Raw genomic sequence first — 24,272 nt, forward strand, 5'->3', positions numbered from 1 at the left:
CAAGTGGTAGAGCTGCACAGCCTGGCGCACACTGCCCTGGAGCTCTGCCACAAGCTGTTCGCACTCCTCCAGGCTCACTGATGGTTCTGGGAGGGACACATACAACTCAGGAAGGCCCAGCAAAGCTGCCCTTTCAGGCCTCCCCACCCAGGGGCCCCTGAGAGCAGGAGAGGCCTACCCGCAGGGTCACACCCCCTTTGCTTGCCCTCTCCTTGCCTTCTTCCTTCCCAACACCACCCCCAACACCACACAGAAAACAAGGTCCTGAGGGGAGGGCCAGCTCCAGCCCAAGAAGCCAGAGGCAGTGAGGGGGCAAGTGGGTCACAAGGAGATTGTGAAGATTGGCAGGAGTGTCTCACCATCAGGGGTGTGACTTATGGACCAAGACGGGAATAGACAGGACGAAAACGCCAGAGGCTGGATGCACAGAAATGGGATGGAGCCAGAGTGCAGACAACAGAGACAGAAGAAAGAGGATGGGGCAGGAGATGAGAGCTGGGGAGCTGTGCACACCTGAGTCCTGGCTCAGGGCTGCCCCTGGCCTGGTGCATTCCATGGGGCTGGGAGTCTTCTCGGGGGACAGGGGCTGCAAGTTCTCAGGGCCTCGGAGGAGGCTGCTGACCGGCAGTTGCTGGGCACAGGGGCTGCTGGGCCCAGGCTGAGCCTGGCACTCTGTCCTAGGCTTGGAAGGGGCACCCTCCCCCAAACAGGCCCGCCTCTCAGATGTACTGTGAGCCTTTCCTAGGCCCACTGGGGAGCCAGGCTGTTCTGCCGCACCAGGGGCCCTGCCCTTGGTAACAGGTGAGAATGTGGCCAGGGTAGGACGATCGGGCAGTGGCTTTGGGATGTCCAGGACCAGGTGAGCCCGGCTGGGCAGGGCTAGCTTGCTGAGCGGTGAGACCCGAATGGGAGCAGGAGCCTGAGGTTCGGCCGCCAGGCCCAAATTCTCCCCAACAGAGATGCTGCGGGAAATCTTGGCCATGGAACTGGTGGTGGGGTTCTGGTAGGACTGAGGCCGAGACAGACGGCGATCAGCGTGTGGCAGGGAGCGCAGGCCCTCCTGGGCCTCCATCTCCCGTAAGAGCAATGGGCCTGGTGGAGGGGCCTCATCTGCCGAGAAGACAGAGACACACAGGTCAGGTGGTGAGGAAGGCTTCCCAGGCACTAGTTCCCTAGAAGTTGCGGTGCCCTGCCCATACCCACTAAGGGACACCCAGTGGCAAACACTGACACGTCAGGGCTAAATCAGGCCCTCCTTCCTCTAGCATGCACATGCCCTCCATACTCCCCACACCCTGGAGTTGAGCCCACCAGGCTCCTCACCCTGCGGCACCAGACTCTGCACAGACTGGGCTTTCTGGAGTCCACCTAAGGTGCTGGCTGCAGCCACTCTCTTGGGAGCCCAGCTGCTGTCAGGGTTGAGACGGCGTCGCGGCAAAAGCACAGGGACTGCCTGCTGGGGGCCAGCACTGCCAGGGGAGGGCTCTGCCTCCGGGGGTGCTCCTGGAGGACTGGCACCACTGCCTCTCGGCTGCTCACCCACAGCCGGCCGCGTGTGGACTGGTCTCGATGTCAGCGCCAGGCTTGAGGAAGACGGAGACAGTTCCCTACAGGGAGGAAATGTGGAAGAAGGCCCAGAGAAGGCTTAGGAGTCCTCCCTGCCAAGACGGGGAGAAGCTCTCACAGACCCAGAAGCTCTGGGCGAGAAGGGCAGGCACAAAGCCAGCAGGCCGGTTGTCCCAAAACTCGGGAGTGCAGAACGCTGTTCGGCGTGGGAAGACAGACGGCAACCTTGGAGAGAGGAGGATGGCCTGCTGCCTCAAGGGCAGGACTGGCCCTTTGGGGAGCGCTGGGAAGTCAAGTGAGCCACAGCTCCTTGTAGGAGAGTGAGAGCTGCTGTGGGGGAGGTACCTGAGCGGGGGGGTCTGCACTTGCAACAGGAATCGTGAAGAGATGCTCCGAGACTCTGTCCTCTCTGGTACCCGGACTGGGCCCCCTACCAAGGTGACAGAAATCATGAATCGAAGCCAGCCCTCGCCCCAGATTCTGCCCCACCCCCGAAGGTAACCCCAGGGCATGGCCTGCCCTTGGACCCTCCCTCTCAGCCAGGCAAGGAGGGAAGAAGGGCAGACTACAGTGACCACATACTGGCCCTCTGACCACACCTGGAGCAGCCCCATTGGCCAGAGTCTCAAAGTGCTGTTTTAGAAACTGCTCCTGGTCTGGGGTATGGGGACTGCCTTCCTGCAGCCCATAGGCACCAGTGCCTCCCTCTTCTTCCTCCTCTTCCTCATCACCCTCGGCTGGCTCTTCAAGGTCTGAGGAAATGCCATCCACACTCAGGGGCTCCGTGCTCTCAGAGTCTGGATGCAGGGAGGGGAGAGAAGCATCATGCTGCACCCACCCATCGCCAGAGCCTCCACTCCCACCTCAGTCCACTGACCTCCCTCAAAGCCACAGCCTCACCTTCGTTGGGGTGCTCAGGGCTGGAAAGGCGGCTGCTACTATAATCCACAGAACAGGCACTGTCAGGACTGTGCTTCTCGGAGCCCCTGCTGCCTGGATACACTCTTCCCAGGGTCCCTCGGGCTGGAGCCTGCACCTGGAACTCACTTCCAGGAAGGCCAGCAGGGGAAAGAAGAGGCAGTTAGTAGGGGTGAGTAGCCCTACCACGACACCTGGCTTCCCTCTCCCCGACCTGTGAGTGGGACTAGGGATGAAGCAGGGGCAAAGTGGCGGGCAAGCCCTGAGGAATCTGGGCCAGCCCTCCCCTAACTAAAGAACACTCAGGGAAGGGAAGCCTGGGAAAGGAAGACTGCATGGCCCCTGAGGTCTGGTGAGGGAAGGACCCTTGCCTGGTATCCAGGATGGGGCTGTCACTCGGCTCCGGGTAGACAATACCATCTTCGATGGGTGCAGGCTCCAGATCTTGGGCAAAGACCCCTTCCTCTTGGGACAACAATCGAATAATGTGGGGACAGGAACAGGGTTGGGAAGCCTGAGGCCGAGGGGGCTTTTCGCTCTGGGAATACACAAAGGGGCGTTACTGAGGTTGTTGATGTGAGAGAGGGTCTGGGAAAAGAGGTGAAGGTAGGCAAGGATCTGGTGTGCATCAGTTCTGGGGGAAGCTGAATATTCCAACTCTGAGGAGAACTCCAGTTAAGGTTCTTGAGTTTCTGGAATAACGATATTCTGTCACACTCCGGGCTGCCAATCTCCAGCCACCACTTAATACCATGAGCCCTTTAAGAAACCTGGCCCAGGACAAAGGGTACCACCCCAATCAGCAGACCATACAGCTTAGCCAAGCTTGAACCTTTGCAATCCAGGTTACCCATGTGCCACAGGGGCAGAGCAAGCACAGCTGGCCAAGTCCTCAGGCCCCAGCTGTCGGCATATGGCTGGCTACGGCTGCTTGGAGATCGCTAGGTTGCTGGGAGAAAGCTGGCTCACCTGGCTAGCATGTGAGGTCTCAGGGGCCTGCTGACCATGCTTCCCAGGGCAAGATGGGGTCATGGCCAGCAAGTCTTGGCTAGCACCTCGAGGGCCTGGGACCAGTGTCTCTAGCTGCCGCAGGTCCAGCATGGAGCGGACACTCAGCTCCACACCTGGCTGGGCCCAGCGGCCCCTTCTTCTGGGTCCTTGGTTGGCTGCAGGGGCTGGGGCCAGGAACTCCACCGTCTCCTGTGCCTGGTGTGAGGCAGGGGTTGGGGAGGGGGTCACAACCACTATACAATAGTATTAGCAAACACTCATAGCACTTACTGTGTGCCATCCACTTTACATACAGGTATTCACTCACTCAATCCCCATAACAACCTTATGAAGTAGGTATTATTATTATCCCCATTTTTACAGATGGGAAAACTGAAGCACAGTGGGCTTAAGTAACTTACCTAGTCCCACGGACAGTAAGTGGCCTGCCTACAGGTTACAACTCAAGTAGTCTGGCTCCTGAGTTCACGCTCTTAGCTTCACTCTACATCTTGTCTTAGACCTTCTAGTCTCAGCCTTCTACTCTCAGCCTGGGCACCTTGGACCTGGTGATCTCTAAAAAGTCCCTTACTCTGAGGTTAGCCCCAAGTCCATTCAGAGCACCAAGGACAAACAGTCCAGCCTTGAGCCCCCGGGCTGGTCAGAAGGCACGAGAGGCACCACGCCACCATCATTCCATGGAGCTGCCACTGATAATGAAGGTACTGCCACTTCAAGTCTTGATGTGGCACGAGCGAGGGCGGGGCTGCTGTCGGGCTTGCTCAGAAAGCCTTGACCCTGCTTCTGGCTGCCCTGAAGTAGTCGCCCAGTTACCGGTCCTCTCACGGCCCCGTCCCTTGAAATAACTGCTCTGGAAGTTCTGACCTTACCTCCTAACCTGGAGTCTTTAGAACTAGTTTCTCCAGATGCCTACTCTTTGAACCTTTGATGTTCTTGAACTTCAGTTCTTTTTTTTTCTTAAATTTTATTTGTTATTGTTTATTTGAGAGAGAGCTTGCACACAGGCACATGGACACAAGGGGGGTGCAGTAGGGGAGGGAGAGGGACAAGCAAACTCTCCTCTGAGCATGGAGCCCTAAGTGGGGCCCAACGCCGGGGCCCTCAGGGCTCGATCCCACAACACTGAGATCATGACCTAAGCTGAAACCAAGAGTCGGACGCTTAACCGACTGAGCACACCTTGAACTTCAGCTCTGTTTGGCTCAGACACCCCTTGTCTACTCCCCACCTCAAACTGTTCTTTGTTCACACTTACCCCCAGGCCCCCAGGCATCTGAACTAGTGGAGCGCTTCTTCTAGTGGTGACTAGACCTTGGAGGCCACCCCACCTGGCCTGCAGGAGGGAGACCCCTGGGCTTCATCATCCCTAACCTGGGACCAGCCAAGCTGTTCAAACTCTCCCACAAGGCCCTGCCTTGGACACAAGGGGTGCAGCACGTGGGCAGGCCCAGAGAGCCCTGCTTCCACCTTCCTCCACTCCTTGTAACCTCGGAAGGCCATTTTTAATGATGGTGACTCACCCGACTCATCTCCCAGTGGGACAGGCTTCGGGGCAGGCCTGGGCCGGGCACTGAGGCTAGACAGAGACAGGCAGTCAGAGACAGTGTCTCCTGCCCACCCACCCAGCTCCCTGACCCCGCACCAGCCCATACCCTTGTGTGGCCATAGAGATGCTCTGGCTTCCTCAGCTCACCCTGTTCTCACCCCCTGTCCCAGAAAGGGCATATCTAGCCACTGTGCCAACTGGTGCCTGTCTGGCCCTGCTCCAGACTTCCACACACCTGGCTCCTTCTTGGTGCCCTTGGCAAGGATGGGCAGAGCTGGAAGTTCTTCTTCTTCAGTGCCCTCATCTTCTCCCTCCTTGTCACTGTCTGATGAAAGAGCTGGTCCAGGAGACAGCATCAATGGGGCCTCGTGCCTGAGTCCAAGACAAGGAAGGTCATGGGAAGAGGAGATTCAATGCACGAAGAGGCCAAACTTCATGGGTCTTCAGGTAAGAAACAGGTGTTGGGGGATCCAGGAGGTACAGGTGAATGGCAGGTACAGAGCAAAAAGGAGGAGCACTGAGACAGCGAGCAGTCTGGATGCCCACCTACCACTAGCCCGTATCCAGACTCTTTTCTCACCGGTTGGGTCCTGCAGCCCTCTGGGGAGAAGACGATCCTTGCTGCTTGGCCCCTCGCTGACGCTGGCGCAGCTCAGCCAGGCGCTGCCTCATGCTGATAGTCATCTCAGAGCTCAGGCGCCATACAAATATACAGCTGGGTACAGCCACAGAGGTGGGTGAGGGAGAGGTAAGGTAGGACTCTGGGGTGGAACCCCACTAGTTCCCCTTCTCCACGGGCTGGCAAGAAGACCAGAGCCACCCTCTAGTGACACGTCAGGCCCTAGAAATACCCCTGCTTAGCCCTATTTCCCAGAGATATCACTGATGTGAAGAGAGAGGAGGGGGCAGGGTGTGTGTCACAGAGGAAAAATCTGTGTCTCATGGGAGCTGGCTTCTGCTCACCTGTCCCCTGACACTGAGATGAGATGTTTGCAGTCATTACTAAACTTCATGCCAGTGACAATCTCTGCGAGGAAGAAAGAATACAACCTATGAACCACCCTGAAGTCCCAACCAAGCTTCTGTCCCAACAGTGGAGGTGGATGTTGGTCAGAAGGGAGGGGCAGGCAGCTCTGCTAGGTCCCAAGAAACTAAAGGAAGAAAGAGCAAAGTTCCAGCAGTGGAGTACTGGGGCAACACTCACCTGAGTGGCCAAACATGGTGGCCACGCACTCGCCTGAGGAGAAGTCAAAAATGGAGAGGTTCTTGTCAGAACAGCTGGTGGCTATGTAGATCCCTGAGGGGTCTGTCTGCACCTGAGGAGTGGACACATAGCTGGCAGAGGACAAGGGAAGCACCAGTCCCTTTCCACCTAGTATCCCAGTGCTCCCTTTCTCTGGCCCAGGGCCCATCCTCCTGGGCCCTTACCTTAATCAGAGTGCCATCCTCACCCTGTGACCCTTTAAACAGCTTCTTCTGCTTCCCACTGCTGATGTTAAAGATCCTGTGAAGAAACATGCTCTTGTTCACGTGAGGAGGAGGCCGTGATCAAGCACAGCTGGGTGGCAGAGACCCCAGCGTTCAGTCCCAACCCTGTTCTCTCTGGGAGCCACTCCCCAACACCAAAGGGGCTACCGCCTCTTGGGTACGGCAAAGTGCTCATTCTATAGGCTCAAGGGGGGCCACAAAGTCCTGGACAAAAAGACAGAAGTGGGGAGAGAGCTGCCAAGAGCTGACCCCCTCGGGCTTGAAGAAATGTGGTCATACGGTTTGAGAAGGGGATGCCCACCGAATATTTCGGTCCTGGCAGCCGATAGCCGTGTACTTCCAGCTGGGCTCCACATCCATGTCATAGAGGGTCGTCTTCCGTACCACGTGGTGTGTCCGTGTAAACTGGACTCCATCTCCAGACTGCAGGGGTAGAATATGTGGCTCCACCAGGCCCAGAAAACCCCGCTTTCACCTCCCTTCACCTCTTACAACCTCAGCTGGGGGAACGGTAGAAACCCACACCCCCCCAACCCCTGCCCCATTCAGGGAAGCCCCATACCCTCACCTTCTGTGCAGTGCGGAAGTAAATGCTCTTGTCTGCTCCACAGCTGATCATGCGGACTTGCCCATCGCTGGCTATGGAAGAGGGGGGCCTAGCTATTCCCACTGCTCTCACCACAAGTGGCCAGTCCCTCCTCTACTACCCCACTACTGAGCTCTCTACATGACCCAGACAACCAATTAAATCAGGTCACTTCCCTCCAAACCTAAGCTTGCCATTCTCTCTATCCTCAGCCAACCTGGTTGGCTCAGGGTCCCCTAGACAGAGAGTCTACATTCTACCTGCCTTCCCATCTGGCCCCAGGCCTCCCAGCTGCTGTCCAACACACCCCTGTGACTGGCACACCCTTCTCATGGAGGCAGGAGGCTGGTGGCAGTCGGGGTGGGGGTGGAGGATGTTGCTGGTAGATGGCAAGATGTGTCTCAATTGCCCTGCCCCCACCTGCAAACTTGACGGCAGTGATGGAGGATGAGTGCTCGTCCAACGTCTGCTGCAGGCTGTACTCCCGGCCAGCATCTAACACATGGATGAGCCGGTCCCGGCTCGCTGATGCCAGCAGCTTCAGACCTGCCGTTCAAAGAACTCCATCAGCCCATGAGTGCCCAGAGCAGGCCCCCATCTGGGCCCGGCAAAAGGCCCGCAGGAACCGAGTCCCATAACCCTAAGCCAAGTGAACCACAGAGCAGGAATGGAGCTGTCCTCCGCTAACCCTGCGAAGACACCAAATGCTTCAAATGGCGTTCGGTCCCACACCCCAGGGAGCCAGGATAGATGCAAGTGGCACTAGCAGGACTGGAGGAGCCCTGGGCCACTCTGGGCCAGATACCAGGCATCCTTCTTACCCGTGTCCGGCTTAGAGTACTCCAAGCAGAGAATCTCTGAGTCATGGGCCTCCACCTTCAGCATCTCACTCAGGGACTGCAGCTCGTGCACCCTGCAAAAATGAGGAGAGGGAGGACATCACTGCCAGGCTATGGGAGGAGAGACTTACCCTCCGTTCTCTGCTATATCTTCCCCCCCAAGCCTGTTTTTAAAATTAAATTTTTATTTATTTTTGAACTTTTAGGCTTAGAGAAAAGTGGCGATGAGTACAGGGATTTTCCATGTTAACACTTCAAATACCAGAATCGGGAAATTTACGTTGGTACTATACTACTAATTCAAGATTTTAGTTTAATTTCACCAGTTTTTCCACAATATCTTTTTTCTGGATCCAGGATCCTATCAAGAGTCCAAATTGCACTTAGTTGCTATTACTCCTTAGTCTCCTGTAGTTGGTGACAGTTCTTCAGTCTTTCCTTATCTTTCATGACCTTGATGCTTTTGAGGAGTACTGAGCACTCTCCAATACTCTTTAGAAGAGTATTGATTACTCTGTCCTCTGTACCTCAGTTTGAGTCTGCCTGCCTTTTTCCCATGACTGGACTGAGTTAATCCATTTTTGGCAAGAATACCACAGAAACCATGCTATGTGGCTTCTTAGTGCATCATATTTTCAGGCTTCACGATGCTGATATGAGGCTGTTAAGCTTAATCACTTGGTTAGGATGGTTTCTGCTGGGTTTCTTCATTGTAAGGTTATTATCGTTCCCCTTGTATATAGACATCTTGTTCCCCAATCTTTTTGAGCCCATTTTTCTCAAGCTCTGTCCTTCGGGACCTAAATCCCCCAGCCTGCGCTGTGGGAGGCAGTCGGTACCACCCCAGGCCTGGCATTACCTAAGCGTGCCTACACGGTCCCCAGAAGCTAGATGCTGTCCGTTGGGGCTGATACACACAGAGCGGATGCCCACACGGGGATCCATCAGGGACCCATCGGCTTTGTCTCCTCCGGGCAGCTCTGTGTCCAGCAGGGCCTGAGTGTTCCCATCCACATAGATGATCTTAATGAGGTCCTAATGGAGCAGGTCAGGAGAGGAGGTGGATAAGGCAGGCCTGACCCAGTACAGCTGCAAGGGGAGAGGAATGCTGGACAAGATAAACCCCTGGCTCAAGGAGCCCGCCCAAATCAGAGCTGAAAGATCAAAATCTGGGGACCCAGTTCCTGAGAGGGAGGCGTGAAGGCTGGCGGGGAGGGGAGGACTAAGCGTGGAGGGGGTGCCCTATGACCTCAGGGCTCACATTGCTGAGGATGTTTCGGTGCAGTGTGGAGCCATGCACCCCGGAGCTCTCCGTGTTCCAAAGGCGGATGGTATTGTCTGAGGAACAGGTGATAAAGGAACTTGGGGGCAGGCAGGCCTGGTTACTGTCCTTCACTTCAGGGTAGACCTGAGGGGCAGAGGGAACAAAGTCAGATCTCTAGTTAGGGGGCAGTCCTTTCCCTGCCCAAGGAGATAGAGGGGAATGAGATTAAAGAGAGATTGCTGGCCGGGACTTAGCCCAGAGTTTGTCACATAGTAAGCAAGCCATAACTATTAGATACTCTCTATAATCGCTATGGGCAAACACCTTAACCAAGCTCCTATTATGTTCCAGGCATTCTTCCATGTCTCCCACTTATATCATTTCATTTAATTCTTAGGGCAACTAGATAAATCAGGTGCATCAATTTACAGTTCAGGAAACTGAGTCAAGTTCAGTAACTTGTCCAAGATCACCCAGCCCAGGATGAGGCAAAGCTAAGGACAGACAGGGGCACAACGGAAGAAGCCTGAGATATATAAGCTCTAAATTCAAGCTCAATCCTTGGACCCATTTGAAGATATGTGGATACACAGGGATGCTGCTGGAGAAACAAGAAGGCAGCAGGAATATAACTTTATACTCAGGGATCCCCACTTCCCGCCTCACAAGGGTACCCCAGCAAACCTGGCCAGTCTAAGGCCAGCCCAGCCCACATACCTCCACACTCCAGACGCAGGAGGAATGATACAGAGCCGAGTACACCTTGCCCACTTTCTTGGGGTCCCTCACATCCCAAACATAAAGGCTGTGGTCGTTGTATACACAAGACAGCCACTGATTCGTAGGATCAAAGGTCAAGGCAATGGTGTCTGGATACTTGGCATTGGCCCCTCCAGAGAAGAGGCGACTGTGGGGAAGAGGACAGGGCAAAAAGTGAGTGGAGAGCTGATGAAATGAAGGATTGAAAAGAATGAAAACAGAAGCCAAACCACAAAGGAAGAAGCGGAGCGAGCATGGGGAACTGTCTCCAGACCTGCAGGGGGTAGCTGCTTGAGAAAGGAAAAAGCAGCGTCTGACAGCTGTCAGCCGGAGCTGACCCAGCACCGGCTGTCAGACCATCAAGTTCTCATGAGGAACACAACCAATGTCACGGTACGCCACAGTCAGACAAGGGAACTCTGTGGCCGTGACAGAGGGAAACAAAAACAAGACCCCTCTATAACCGTGTCTGAGAGCACAGATGAACGCACAGCACTGTGCCAACCACAAACGTGACCAAACGTTTCCAGGCCCATCTGTGGTGACTGACCACTGCTTCTTTACCAATTACAGCGTTAGCCCCATACCTTCCCTTCCACCTTGTAGATAAAATTATGAAGATGTCCCACTGGGCAACTACCCCTACTTCCTGACCGCATCTAACCGGAGCGAAACTTCAATCCCTTGAACCATCCCTAAAATCATCTACTACAAGCCCAAATCTTACACTAAGCCTTGCCTAACCCCCCTACTGAGACACTCCCTGCTTTCCCATGGTGTGCGGTCTCCTTGGTGGCAACCAGTACTGATAAACCCAAATCTGTAGCTCTACAGAGGTGTTTCCTGGCCTTCACTGGGGCAGATACACTCTTCACTTTGTGCCCTGAAGCACAGCCAGGGAAGGCTGGGCGCAGAGGGAGGCTCTGGGTGGAGGCAGGGGGCCCAAAGAGCTCACCTGGCCTCAGTGACACTGGCAATGTCTGTCCCCAGGGCGTGGGGCCGGGGCAGCGTGCTGAGGAAGTGCAGGTTAGAGGGGTTGAAGAGGCGCACGGTGCCGTCGGCACAGCCACAGAAGATGTAGTCTTGGCTCACAGAGATGCAGTGGGCCACAGTGGTCTGCAGGCAGAGGGGCTTGGGTTGGCAAGGGTCCCCTGCCCAACCCCTCCTCAACAGTCGCCTGCCAAGAGGAGAGACCAGCCAAGGCAGAGGCGAGGGGAAAGCTGCCCAGCTGCTCTGGCCTGAGCCCCTCAGCTGTTATCTGGAGATGCCCCTCCCTCCAGCAGCAGGTGGCCAGAGGGCCCACAGCCACGTGCAACTGGGGGATGGGAGCCGGGGACCCTTCTAAGGCACAAGAGGTTTTGACCAAGAGGACAAAGTAGGAAAAGCCCAGCAAAGAGAAAGAAACAGCATGAGAAAGACAGGAGGGTCTAGGCACCACTTACTGTGAAGCTGCCTGTATTCTGAGCACAAGAGGGAAGCAGGGGAAAGAAAGGTGGAAAGAGAACGCAGAGAGGAGGGAGTTACACAGATCTCCGTGGGCTGGAACGAGGCCAAGCTGTGGCTCCCCAGGCTCCTCTCTCCCGCACGCATGAGGGCCTAGCCCCTGCTACAGAGCCAGAGGCAGCAGATCTCCCCTGAGCTGACACATGGGCGGCCAGCCCCTACCCATGGGGACAGAGGTGCTTACTCTTAGCTCCACCCACTTATCCAGAAGCCTCCTGTCGCTGAACTCGCACAGCAGGCCTGAGGACGTGATGCAGAAGGTGCTGTCGGCCTTCTTCCCTCGGCCACAGGCCACGTCAGTGAACAGGTTGTTGCGCAGCTCTCCCAGCAGCCCTGAGCGGCCCAGCAGAGGCACAGTGGCGTTCACCTGTGGAGATGCACCGCTCCTGTCACCCATCCCCCACCCCCCACCCCGGAGCCTGCCCCGACAAATGAGGCCCTATGGGAGGAAGGAGACGCAGCAAGGCCCCCCTTGCTCTCTGAGACTCCTCCTCGGCCCAGACAGCATCCGGCCCACCCGGAACTTCTGAACGGCTGCTGAGTGAGCAGAGGGGGGCCCAAGTGGAACAGGGTCTCCTAGGGAGGGCTGAGCAGGCTCTGACCCCGGGGCCACTTCCAGCCGCAGCCGCTCACCTTTGAGGTCTTACTGTCATCGAGGTACCAGAATTTGATGTGCCGATTGCCTGCAGTGACAAAGTAGCTGCAATCTTCAGAGAAGGACACTGCTGTCACCCGACTGGACACCTTATTGGAGGCCACCACAATGTTTTTCTGGAGGGAAAGCCAAAGGAAGAATCAAAATTCTGCCCCTTGGGGCTAGGAAGAAAGAGGCTCAGAGGATGGAGGAGGGGTTGGATAGGATTTGTATTTTAACAAATGTTCCTTTCCAAGATTTTTTGGTCAGAAAAAGGAGGAGAGAGAAGAATTTCTTTCTAGAGGAGTCGAAGAGATTCATTTCCTCTGGAGGCCCTCAAAGGCATAAAGCTAGCCCCTTTCTACCAACACATGTGGCTACACAGTTGCTTTTTTCTGCTTCAGGCTATCTTCTAACATGAGACTGAGATCAGCAGAGTGGAGGGAAGGGGCTCAGATCAGCAGTCTCCTGGCTCCCCAACTCCGTGAACCCCCATGAGGCTGTCAGGCCAGCCCACCCAGTCCACTCACCTTCCAGGCCCAGACGTTGACGATCATGTCATGCTGGTAGCCCACGGAGACAATGTACTTGGCGCTTGGGGAGAAGGCCACGCAAGCCACACCGTACTTATGCTCCTGCAGCTCTGCCACCTGGCTATGCTCAGCCACGTCCCAAACGCGCACGGCAGGCATGTGCCCACTCTGCAGGGAAGCAAGAACTGGAAGTGCGGGCAGAGGCATACAGCCTCCCCGAGCCTTTCAGAGTGGGGGCCCTTACCTCCCCAGCCACTACATACAATCTCTCTAATGACCCTTGGCCAAGAGTCAGGAGCAGAGTGCTATACAGGGCAAAGGTTAAAAACAAAAACAAACAAAAATATCTCAGGACGACAATGATTATCCGGGAGAAAATGGCCCCAGATTTTGTTCAGTATGTCTGTGTCACTCCTTGAGTGAGTCTGATGGGCCTCCAGGGTTGAGAACCACGACCACTCAGGCCTATTTCTGCCCCTCCGCCTCCATCAGCCTGAGAAGACAGAGGCGTTCCTCATGTGCCCAGCAGGGGGCCTCCGGGGACCAGGAACATTTTAAGGCAGTGGTTTTTCAAAGCTGCCTCCCAACCAGCAGAATGAGCATGTGGGAACCTTTAAGAAATGCCAATTTCGGAGTCCCAGCTCACACCTACAGAATCAGAAACCCTGGGGGCGGGCCTGGCAATGTGTACTTTACCAAGCAATCCAGGTGATTCTGGTGCTCACGGAAGCTTAAGAACCACTATTTTCAGGTAGAGCAAAAACTAGGATTTAGCATCTGTACAGGGAACCAGAGTGGCAGCAGCCCTAAGTAGGCCTAAGATTGTAGCCCTCTGCTGAGGCCAGGCCTCCCACCCTCCTCAGAGGACTGCAGCTCACTTTCCTCACTCACCTCTCCAGTGACCAAGTACTTGCCATCAGGGGAGAAGGCGAGGGCCGTGATGGTTTTCCTGCAGGACGAGGCAGGCTCAGAGGGGCACTGATAGCCTGGCCTAAGCCCAGCTCCCTCAGAGTCCCCTCAAAAGGCAAGATGAGCAGACACCAACCTACATGTGGCCCAACCAGGCCCCAGTCTGCAGAGCCACAAAGCCCCCAGACAGTGCCTTTCTCCCAGCTCCCAGGAAAAGGAGGTGCTCCCTCAGTGCCCAGATCCATTTACCTGGAACTGTTGAGGATGTGGTGCTGTTTGTGTTTCCGGGGATTGAACAGCACAACCACACACCTGGGGAGATAAGTAAGACAACAGACTTAGCACCAAACCACGGCTCCCCGACAAGCACCCAGGCCACCTGGGAATTCTGATCACTCAGCACAGGGACCTGCATAGAGCAAGTTCAGAGGGGCTCTGCTTGCCACCGAGGGCAACTGACTGCTTTCTGGCAACCTACTCTTCTTGCTTCCCTTCCCCATCCACCAGGGCCTATCTCTGCAGCCCCTTGAGGACGAAGGCTCCCTGGAAGCCTATCCCACCAGGTCCCTAAGCACCAGCACCATCTCTGGTCATACACACAAAGGGCAGCGAGGACTCAGGCCTCCCCACAGCCCTTGCACAGAGCCCAGGAAGGGGTGCAGGAGGGAAGAGTCCATGTGATTTGAGCAAAGCAGGCCACAGGTGTACAGCCAGTCCACAGGTTGGAGCCATATGTCTGACAAGCATTTGTGCTCCAAGGAGGAGTGAGGCCTCTCATGTGGGTGCCCACGTGCGTATCTGGCAGGAGCCGACCCCACACCCTCTGTGTCAGATGAGGAAGGGGGTAGGAGGCAGGAGGCCTGAACTGCAGGGAGGCTCAGTAAGACTAGGAGGACGGACAGAGAGAGCCCAATCTGTTCAGTGCCTTGGAACTCCCGGGCCCCGCCCTCAGAGTCCCTGGCCCCAGAGAGCCCGCGAAGGGCCCTCCAGACTGCCAGAAGACAGTCAGAGACTCGGCCCGCCTGCCTGCCATGCAGAGAAGGGTGGGAGGACCCTCTCCAACCAGGCAGCGAGGGTGGACAGGATCAGGTTTAGATGGACTTTCCAGAGGCAGTTCCAGTGAGGAGGCCAGGTGGTAGGAGTCAAGGCAGGAAGCCCAAAGCTGTAGCCAGGCAGTGTTCTCCCTTAGTCTCCGTGGCTGTCAGCAGGCCTGGGCCCGTGGCCCCTTCTGCCTCACTTCATTAGTACTGACAGGAGCAAGCGTGGGACCTGCTACACCAGGTCAGGGGATGGGGACGGAATGAGCAGAGGGTGATAGCCCCCAGACCAGCCCTGTTTAATGGGAAACCCACTGCCTGCTAGAAGCTTGAAGCAAAGGCAAGTACAGCTGCTGGTGAGCGCTTAGCATATTAGGCTCCATAAACCATTTCAATATGCACATTCCGCAGGTAATCTCTGGGGACCCAGGGATCTCTGAGGTACACTAGGTATGCCCAGAACTGCCAGGCTGGGCAACAAACAGCCTCGGAATTCCTGAGTCACATCTGCTCCTCTAACCCCTCCCCAAATCCGTCCTCAGTTTCCTTTCTCCTTCTCTCTCCATCTGCTCATCTTTCTTTGTTCCCCTTTCTCATCTCCTTTCTCTCCTGCCACCAGCTTCTAGTCTCCTGCTTCCCTTACACATATGACAAAAGTCAGATGGCCTTGGAAACCCTGTGCCCCATCACTTTCCCTCCCCGTTCCCGAACACACACACACACACACACACACACACCCATGCACACTTGCCCAGCTTCTGTTAGGGGCAGTCCAGGATACAGGGAGCCTAATTCCTCCAGATAGACTCATAGAACCTTAAAGTTGGAAGGAAGGACGGAAGGAATTAAATGCACCGTGCTAGGTGACTTTAAAATCACCTAGTTCAACCCTCCAGAATTTTGAGATGAGGAAGCCTAGGCTCAGAAAGGTCCCAGAAAGAGCAGAGCCAGGCCTCCCAGGCCTCCTGACTTCCGGTGTGCTTTACATCAAACACACATGCATGTCTGATCTGATCGCAACACTCCCACAAGATCAGCCCTGGGGGGCTTCCAAAACCAAACTCCTTCAAGTACCCATGAAGGCCTGGGTGGTATGACCCCTGCCCACCGTCCAGCTTCACCCTGAACCATGCTCCAACCACATTCTTTCACTCTCTTTAACCTGCCACGCTCCTTTCCAGGAACTGTTTCCCTTATCTAGAACATTCTTCTCTCCCTTTTCCAACTAGTTAATCTTTAGTCCCCTTTCAGATCTCAGGTCAAATGGCCTCAGTATATGCTCTCACAGCAAGCACAGCATATCAATCTTTTGTAACATTTATCACAGCTGTAATTTTACATTTATTTTTGATGTGCCTTTCACGAGAACAGGAACGGGGTCTGGTTCTGCTGACTGCTTTGTCTCCTGTGCCTAGCAGAGGCTGGCCCACTGCAGTTGTTCAAGAACGATTTGAATGGGAGAGTGTCTTCCCTGGTCCACTAGCTTGGTCCTGTGGGGCATCAGTAGGCCCAGCTCTCCCTACTCCATGCCCCACCTGTCTTCTATGGAAGGAGGGACTGAGGACATCTGGATCCTCAGAGGCAGTGTTGGGGCGGTAGGGATGCTGTGGGCTTTGGAGGCAGAGACCAGGGTTTGAGGCTTGTTCTGCTATGGACAGCTCTGTGACCCTGGGTAGGGCACAAGCATGTTGACTTACCTATAATAAAGGATGGACACTCAGATCTAGCTCCTAGGGCTTCTGTGAAGATTAAATGATTTTTTCTGACACACAGTAGGAGCCAAACAAATGGCAAATCTTAATATTACTACTCCTTAAGCATGGAAAGGAAGCTGCAAGGGGGCTCCTGGCAGTGGGGAACGAGGTGCTAAGGGACTATGTCAGGTTTTTCCTCTGGAAGAATGGAGGAAAGTCCTGTTAGGACCTCAGTAATGGTAACAACTTCAAAGGAGGCTTTATTTTTTGTTCTGGGGAGGCAGCCAGGAAAGGAGAGCTACATTAAGCTTGAGGAAAGAAAATATCTGCATCTTCATTCACTGAAGGGATGACAAGCTTGGAGGGGAGAAAGGAAGGGATGGGGGGAACGCGGAGTGAGAAACCACCTCAAGTGTCTAGGACAGTAGCACAGGGGTACGGAAGGAAAAGTGAAGGGCCACCTCCTGGCTAAGGTAGGAAGCAGCCCACAAGAGTGTCAGTGAACTCGAAACATGAAGGCTTCCAGTTCCTTTAATAACCAGTCCTCCGCTCTTCATACAGTGGGGCTCAGTAATAAGAGTTACCATTTGTCACTTTCTAGGTAGCAGGCACTGTGCCAAGCAGCCTAGATGTCTGCTTTTAGCTAGTCCTTCCAGCACCTTGTGACCCTTAGTACAATTATCCCCACTTTACAGATGGAGACCCGAGATCAGAGCAGTGAGGTAACTGGCTCAAGGCCACTCAGCTAAAGCCAAAGAGAGTCGGGATTCCAGAAGCAGTGCTCTAAGGGCTGCGGAGTGGAGTGAGTTGAGGAAAGAAGAGAAAAGTGGAGTTGGAGATGAGAGACGTGAAACACAACTGACCTAACATGCAGGGTGCTTGGCCAGGAGCCTATGAGAAGAGGGAAAGATGACTGGAACACTTTGAGGGGAAAAGGATTTGGGCTACAGGATTTCTGGAAATCAGAACAGGGCAGATGAAAACTATAGCAGTTACAGTTCCAAGTTCATAGTTTTAGATATTTAGATTTTAATACTTTTTTCAGTGTGTGAAAAAGCATACACACACACACACACACCAGTCTGCCACCATGTTTTCTAACTGATGTTTTCTAACTTTCTTGTTATCTGGGCTGATCTGCTGAGGAGGCCCGTCTCTGCAGGCTCATCTCTCTAGCAGTGACTTCCAGGGTGAGTGGTTACAGGTTACCTAGTTTCTGATCAACTACACAAAAACCATGGCAAAGGGCTTTGGCTGAAAGTTGCTCTGACTCAAGCTGACCCCACACATACTCCAGCCGGCCACATTCCAAATCCAGGAAAAGTAGGTGATGAGGGTTCTATGATACGCTTTTGAGTTTTCCTTTAAGCCCATCATCCCAAAGCAGCCTCGTGACTTTCGAAGAGCAATGCGTCAGACTGCTTAAAACACTCAGTCTTGCTGGACCACAGCATCTTGTTTCCTCCTCCTGGTAAGTGCAGTTCCATGGTGGGAGGAGGAAGGAGAGCAGTGTGTGTGTGTAAAACTACAGTGTAGAGAGGGAGATGACTAGCTGTGAGGCAATCCTTCCCTTCTCCGACACCCCCCCCCCCATATACACACACCCCCAGCGTAGCCTGGAAAATTCTCACGTGCGGCATGGAGGAGTTACGCAAAGGAGAGAAACGTGCAAAGGAGGGAAACACACACAGAGACAGACCTCTAAGCTGAAATTTTTACTTTTAGTTATTCAAATATGGAAACCTCCCCACACAGAGGAAGAGGAGGAAAGAAACCAACCCCTGGTCACAGCTCCACTTGTGGGGACAATAATGCAGATGCCGAGGTGAGGGCAGAACTTGGCACAGACATCCAAGGTTCCTCCTGTGCCCCGCTAGCTGAGGTCCTCCCAAGAGAAGAGAGCTCGGCGACACTGATGTGGGAGCCACGTCAGTCTTCTGTGACCCTGAGCAAGCTCCCCAGTCTACCGGGGAGCAGAGGGCGGGGTGCAGTCCGCATGTCTTTGGCCCTCCGCCTTGGCCGCCCGGGCCCTTGACGTCACCCAGGACAACAGGCAGTCATCTGCACGTGTGTCCTTGCAGTAGTGCTGGCTGCAATCCACAACAAGGGCTAGGCTGGCCCAACCGGCTGAGTCCCATAATTCAGAACCCCAGGGTGCGGGTGTAGGGAGACCGTGAGTTCTCGGTCCCCCGGGGCCTCAGCCCGGTAGTCACATGGTGGAACGCCAGTACCAGGTGCTGGGCCCACTGCCCAGGAGCTCCTCTGAACCAGGAAGGGCCAAGCCCTCAACACACCCCTTTCCCAGACAGGTCCAGGCCTGTTGCCATCACCAAGAGCCCGGCATTCTCACAGGATCTGCCTCCTACCACTCTCCATCCTCCAGAAGGCAGGAACAAAAGAAGCGTGGGAAGAGCAATGAACATAGCAGCACATACAGGGAGCAGAACACAGAAGGTTCAAGCGGAGACCCTGTGCCTTGGACGCTCTTCTTTCAGACCAGGTAAAAACAGAAGGTGACTCACACAGGGACAAGAGGTCCTTCAAGCCTTGCTCAAATGTCACTCTCTAGCACGATTTAACATCACAACCCCATACCCTACCCCCATTCCCTATTCCCTTTCACTGTTTATTGCTTATACTTTCTCCAAAGCACACATTTTATATTCTATAGAATTCACTTTTGGACAGGGAGATCTGTCTTCACCACTAGATTGCCAGCTCTGTGCAGGTGGTATTTTTATCTGTTTTGTTTACATCCCCAGGGCCTAGAAGATAGGCACTCAATAAATATTTGTGAATGAGTGAATAAATTATTAAGTCACTAGCCACCAGATCTCAAAGCCAAGGAACCTCCCAATCAGCAGAACTGAGAACTACTAGGGCCCTAGGGCAGGTGCGTGGTTCTCCCCTACCTTAGGCTTTTAGGACTCACAGACACTTAAGGGCAGTGTGATGATGGAAGGAATGAGAAAACTGGGGCCAGGCAGACCTGTGTGCTAGCATACTGTGTGATCTTGGGCACATTCCTTAATTTCTCTGAATCTGTTTCCTCATCTGTAGAACAGGAAGAACAAAATCTACCTCACAGAATTGCTGTGGGGACTGAAGAAGACAGTGTGCAGAGTAAGCAGCATGGTGCTCCTGGCCATCTTCTTGAAGGGTACTCTGCTCCACCACTAACAAGGAAAGCGAGATCCAGGGGGTCAGCAGTTACAACAGGAGCCCCAACTGTGGCATCCCATACATGACTTGCTGGACACTAATGACTCATTAGGATCCTCACCCAGGTGTGGAATTATAAACCATCCCTCTGGATTCACTCCCAAAAGGGAATGAAATATAGCTTTAATTATTCTAAGAGAGAATGAGTCAAGGATGTTTCCTAAGGCATCCTCCGTTGTGGTCCTCTTTAAATGCCTGCAATCCAGGACCTTCCAAATAAGCAATCCTCTTAGGCCAGGTCACAGGACCCACTGGCATCTCTGTTTCTGGGGCATTTTACAAATCCCTCCTCAAAAACATGAAAGAAGACAGAGAATAACATGGGTACCAGTGGAGAGCTAGCGGTGCACTTCTCTCTGCCCAGAGGACTCTACACACATTCCCTTCTGGGACAAGACGTGAATCTCTGTGCACTGCAAGACTTACGAGCCCTGTCAAAATGCAATGCCTGGGCCCCCGTCCTCCCACTCATTATGCTCTAGCCACCACGACAACCATTTAGCCCCCTCAAACAAGTGAACCCAATCCTCCCTTCCCTGGCACCTTTGCACTTGAGGCTTCCTCCACCTGGACCACTTTGGAGTCCAGATCCTCAAGAGTTCCTTCCTCTTGGTCATTCGGACATCAGCTGAATGTGACCTCCCCCTGCGTCTTAACGACCCAATCCTAAAGTAGCCCCCGCCCTGGCCCCGGCCCCGCCACGCGCCCCGCCAGCTATTCACTTACTCTCCTTTCTGTCACTTGGTTTTACTTTCTTCAGAACACTTACCATCTCTGACACTATCTTGCTCATTTATGGGCTGGCATGCTGATTGTCTGCTTGCCCTTCTTGAACCTAAACCCCACCAAAAATGGTCACCCTTCCTGTCCTGCTCACTGCTATATACCTTGTGCCTAGAACAGTGCCTGGTCCCGAGCAGGTTTTCAACAAATACCTGCTGAACAAATGAATGAAGGCATCTATGACCAAACCATCTGAGGAAGAACTAAGGGGGCTCGGTTTCAGGTGTGAAACCTGCAGAGCAACCAGAAGACAGGCCCTGAGGGGACCGACGCTTGCGAGGACCCCTGCACATAACTCCCATCCACCAGGGCACAAAGCAGGCATCTTCTCCCAGGCCCATCCGGTGTCCACAGTCCCACACACCCCCTGGCAAACCAGCACACAGGGCTTGCCCACAGACCGTAAGGAGCTAATTCTGTGCTCCCTTAGCTCAGCTGTCACTAGAACATAGTTCAGGTTGGGAGACTGTGGTTTCACACCTTTTCCAGTGCTTTGGAGCTGGGGGACCTCAGCATAACTTCCAGTATGGGCTGAGTAAATGGGAGGGCCTTCTCAGGAAATCTGAGTCTGCCTTCCTCCTCCCTAGTTAACAGCAACCAAGAGGTCTCCTCGGGGCTGCTGGATAGGGCACCTCCCACTCCAGTAGCTGCTTTGCCCAGAGCATTCACCCAGGCCAGGCCCACACTTCAGCACCGGGGATCAAGAGAGACTCACTCTCAGAACTGATTGGCCCCACCGCGGCAATGGGGGCTGTGCTGGGTTCTACAGCACCTGAGCCCTCTACCAAGCCAACCAGCGAACGGGCCCAAGTCAATTATGGATGTTCAACTAAGCTGAGTCCCTCGAAGATGTTATCTGGGGACCACCTAGCCTCCTGGAGCAGGGGGGCTCAAAGTGTGACAGGTGAGGGGTAGGCTTTTCTGTGGACAGAACAGCAAAGGGGGAACTCTGGAGCCACTAAAACTGAGGGGTCTCTACCCAGAGACTTCACCCACCTCTGCTTGACACAATCCCCCTCTACCCCACCCTCTTGGAGCGGTTTCATTTCCTTTCAGAAAACTTTGTTTTGGTTTGATATTTGCCTCTAGGCCTCCGGGAGACTTTTCTGAGCTTTGTTTTTCTTCTTGTTTCTAGGATACCTGAGCCGCTCTGAGAGCAACAAGCATAGTAGGAACTAGAGAGTGGGGGTGGGGTTAGGATCACCAGATAGGGAAAGAAGAAGAGAAGGAGGGAGGGAAAGAGCGTACTTGGCTCACATAGACTTTGGTGGCCCCCAGACACTCCAGAGGCACAACAGGGACCTCTAGAACAGAGCAAAATGAAAATACTCAGAAAAGGGGGCCATTTGCAAAGAGAGAACTTGAAGTCCTAGGAAATCAAAAGGTCAGGGAGTAGATCATGTCACCGCCCAGGGCTCGCCCGAGCCAAGCACACTGAGGAAACCTACTAGATATCACAGAAGGGAAGCTTCCATACACCATCTGGAAGGCTAATGACTCCCAGACACATGTGCCAGGCTGGGTCCTGCCCACACACAGAAGCACACACCCAAGCACCAGGCCTGGGGTCAGGGGCATGGGGGGAAGAGGTGGGGAGCATGGTTCTACAATCCCTAGGGCAGGCACACTAGGCTCAGCACATACCAGGCAGCAGCCCAGGCCCTTCCTGCCCATCTCACATCCAGCCCCAGCCCCACCTCCAACAAGAAGGAACCTGGCTTTCCCAGGCAGAGGCAGGCACGAGAGGAATTCCCCTGAGGCCAGCTGCACGGGTATCCAGCAACAGAGGTCATTCATCAACTTGGCTTCTGGAGGGGAAGAAGGCGGCCAGCTCAGCTTCTGCAGAGTAAGGCTGGTGCAGCTCTTACAGCACCCCCACCACAGACATCAGATGCCAAAGGGCCGCTCAGGAAAGGCACCGGCCCCAGAACCCAGGGGCAGAAGTTTCCCTGGCATAGACTGAGATGCCCATAAATTGGGCTCTTCTCATTTGTATGCCACATAGTGACACAAGAAGCAGCTTTCAAAAATCAGCAGAAAGTCAGGTCTTCCCCCCCTCCACACCATTTTAAGATTAAGAGCTTTGCAGTCAGACTACTTGGGTTAAAATTCCAATACAGACACTTACTAGCTGTGTGACCTGGAGCAATCTGCTTAAACTCTCTTTTTTTTAGTTTCCTTCTCTAAATGGGATAATAATAGTACCAACCTCACAGGGTTGCTCTTTGCAAAGTGCTTAGCAAAGGGCCTGGCACAGAATAAGTTGTTGACAAAGGCAGATTTTTGATGGGATGATCAAACTAAGGAAATCATATACTGGTACAAAAACTCCACGAGTTGCTGTGGAACTCATACTGGGAAAGTGGGCACTCCCGAGCTGATGGTGGGGAAGAAAGGAAGAGGGGCGGGGGCCTTCCCATGCCTGTGCTCCCATGCCCAGCAGCAAAGTACACAGGTTGACAGAGAGAACCAGAAGCAGCAAGGGCGCCAAGCCTCCCAAAGAAACACTTTTGTAAAAGCCTAAAGAAGCTATGGCTGGGGGTTTCTCATCTGCAGGAGCAGAGGAGCGAAAAGGCAGCAAGGGACAGAGGAACCCCAGCCCCAGATCCCTACTTTTCTTCCATGGCACTGACATCTCTCCAAGTGACAACAGTAGGCAAATGTTCAGAGCGGTGTTTTTCTTTTTCTTTTTTCTTTCTTTTTTTTTTTTTAAAGATTTTATTTATTTATTTATTTGAGGGAAAGAGAGAGAGAGCACGAGCAGGGGGGAGCAGCAGAGGGAAAGGGAAAAGCAGACACTCCGCTGAGCAAGGAGCCTGATGCAGGACTCGATCCTGGGACCCTGGGATCATGACCTGAGCCAAAGGCAGACCCTTAACCGACTGAGCCACCCAGGCGCCTGGTATTTTTCATAAAAATAGCCAAAAAGTGGAAACAACCCAAAAGCCCATCAACTGATGACTAGATGAAGTGTGGGACATCCATACAATAGAATGTTATTCGGCCATAAAAAGAAACAAAGTACTGATACCTGCCATGACATGTATGAACATTAAAAACATTATGCTCGGGGCGCCTGGGTGGCTCAGTCGTTAAGCATCTGCCTTCGGCTCAGGTCATGATCCCAGGGTCCTGGGATCGAGCCCCGCATCGGGCTCCCTGCTCGGCAGGAAGCCTGCTTCTCCCTCTCCCACTCCCCCTGCTTGTGTTCCCTCTCTATGTCTCTCGCTGTCAAATAAATAAAATCTTTAAAAAAAAAAAAAAAATTATGCTCAGTGAAAAAAGCCAGTCACAGGGGCACCTGGGTAGCTCAGTCGTTAAGCGTCTGCCTTCTGCTCAGGTCATGATCCCAGGGTCCTGGGACGGAGCCCTGCATCACGCTCCCTGCTCGGCAGGAGGCCTGCTTCTCCCTCTCTCTCTGTCCCTGCTCGTGTTCCCTCTCTAGCTCTCTCTCTCTAATAAATTTAAAAAAAAGAAAAAGAAAAAAGCCAGTCACAGAAGGCCAAATATTCTACTTATATGGAATGATTCCACTTATATGAACTGTCTAGAACAGGTAAATCTACAGAGACAGAAAGTGGATTAGTGGTTGCCTGGGGCTGGGGGTCTTGAGGGGGAAATAGGGAATAACTGCTAATGGGTATGGTGTTTCTTTCTTGGGTGATGAAAATGTTTGAAAATTGACTGTGGTGATGGCTGCACAACTTTGTGGATATGCTAAAGAACACTGAATTGTACATTTTAAATGGGCAAACTTGTGGTACATGAGTTACATCTCAATAAAGCTGTTTTTAAGTGACTAGAAGGTAGATATTAAAGATGGTGTTGGGAACTGTGTGTAATATAAAGTGTGAATCAGTATGTACAGGTGGATGGCCAAAAAAACAGGACAGGACGGCAACAAGTACAGCATTCAACAAAGAGCCTTGACCTGGCCCTGTATCTCCTTTACAAAAATGGTACCAAAACATTCACCTGGC

The 24,272-nt window shown here is 53.7% G+C and overlaps 1 protein-coding gene across 4 annotated transcripts in view; it reads right to left on the reverse strand.

Annotated features, from left to right (window-relative positions):
* The window catches only part of MAPKBP1 (mitogen-activated protein kinase binding protein 1), a 55,023-nt gene that overhangs the window by 2,877 nt on the left and 27,874 nt on the right, over positions 1-24,272 (reverse strand). For 2 of the 4 annotated variants that reach the window (XM_064570631.1, XM_064570632.1), the window contains 26 exons: positions 13,806-13,868; positions 12,645-12,815; positions 12,114-12,251; positions 11,665-11,847; positions 10,933-11,093; positions 9,936-10,125; positions 9,216-9,362; positions 8,814-8,989; positions 7,937-8,028; positions 7,536-7,661; positions 7,098-7,168; positions 6,831-6,952; positions 6,470-6,545; positions 6,246-6,357; positions 6,005-6,068; positions 5,622-5,756; positions 5,277-5,413; positions 5,016-5,071; positions 3,454-3,690; positions 2,856-3,022; positions 2,467-2,612; positions 2,166-2,363; positions 1,912-1,996; positions 1,324-1,607; positions 514-1,110; positions 1-86 (listed from right to left, as the gene is read on the reverse strand). In XM_064570631.1, coding sequence (XP_064426701.1) covers positions 1-86; positions 514-1,110; positions 1,324-1,607; positions 1,912-1,996; positions 2,166-2,363; positions 2,467-2,612; positions 2,856-3,022; positions 3,454-3,690; positions 5,016-5,071; positions 5,277-5,413; positions 5,622-5,756; positions 6,005-6,068; positions 6,246-6,357; positions 6,470-6,545; positions 6,831-6,952; positions 7,098-7,168; positions 7,536-7,661; positions 7,937-8,028; positions 8,814-8,989; positions 9,216-9,362; positions 9,936-10,125; positions 10,933-11,093; positions 11,665-11,847; positions 12,114-12,251; positions 12,645-12,815; positions 13,806-13,868 — 4,020 coding nt within the window. Of the gene's footprint in view, positions 87-513; positions 1,111-1,323; positions 1,608-1,911; positions 1,997-2,165; positions 2,364-2,466; positions 2,613-2,855; positions 3,023-3,453; positions 3,691-5,015; positions 5,072-5,276; positions 5,414-5,621; positions 5,757-6,004; positions 6,069-6,245; positions 6,358-6,469; positions 6,546-6,830; positions 6,953-7,097; positions 7,169-7,535; positions 7,662-7,936; positions 8,029-8,813; positions 8,990-9,215; positions 9,363-9,935; positions 10,126-10,932; positions 11,094-11,664; positions 11,848-12,113; positions 12,252-12,644; positions 12,816-13,538; positions 13,597-13,805; positions 13,869-24,272 lie in introns of all 4 variants that reach the window. The other 2 variants (XM_045900293.3, XM_064570630.1) reach the window with 2 other exon arrangements.

This window comes from Mirounga angustirostris, unplaced genomic scaffold, assembly GCF_029215605.1.
Source record: "Mirounga angustirostris isolate CCGP_5_RB_7025 unplaced genomic scaffold, mMirAng1.0.hap1 SCAF_9, whole genome shotgun sequence".
Taxonomy (NCBI): Eukaryota; Metazoa; Chordata; class Mammalia; order Carnivora; family Phocidae; genus Mirounga; species Mirounga angustirostris.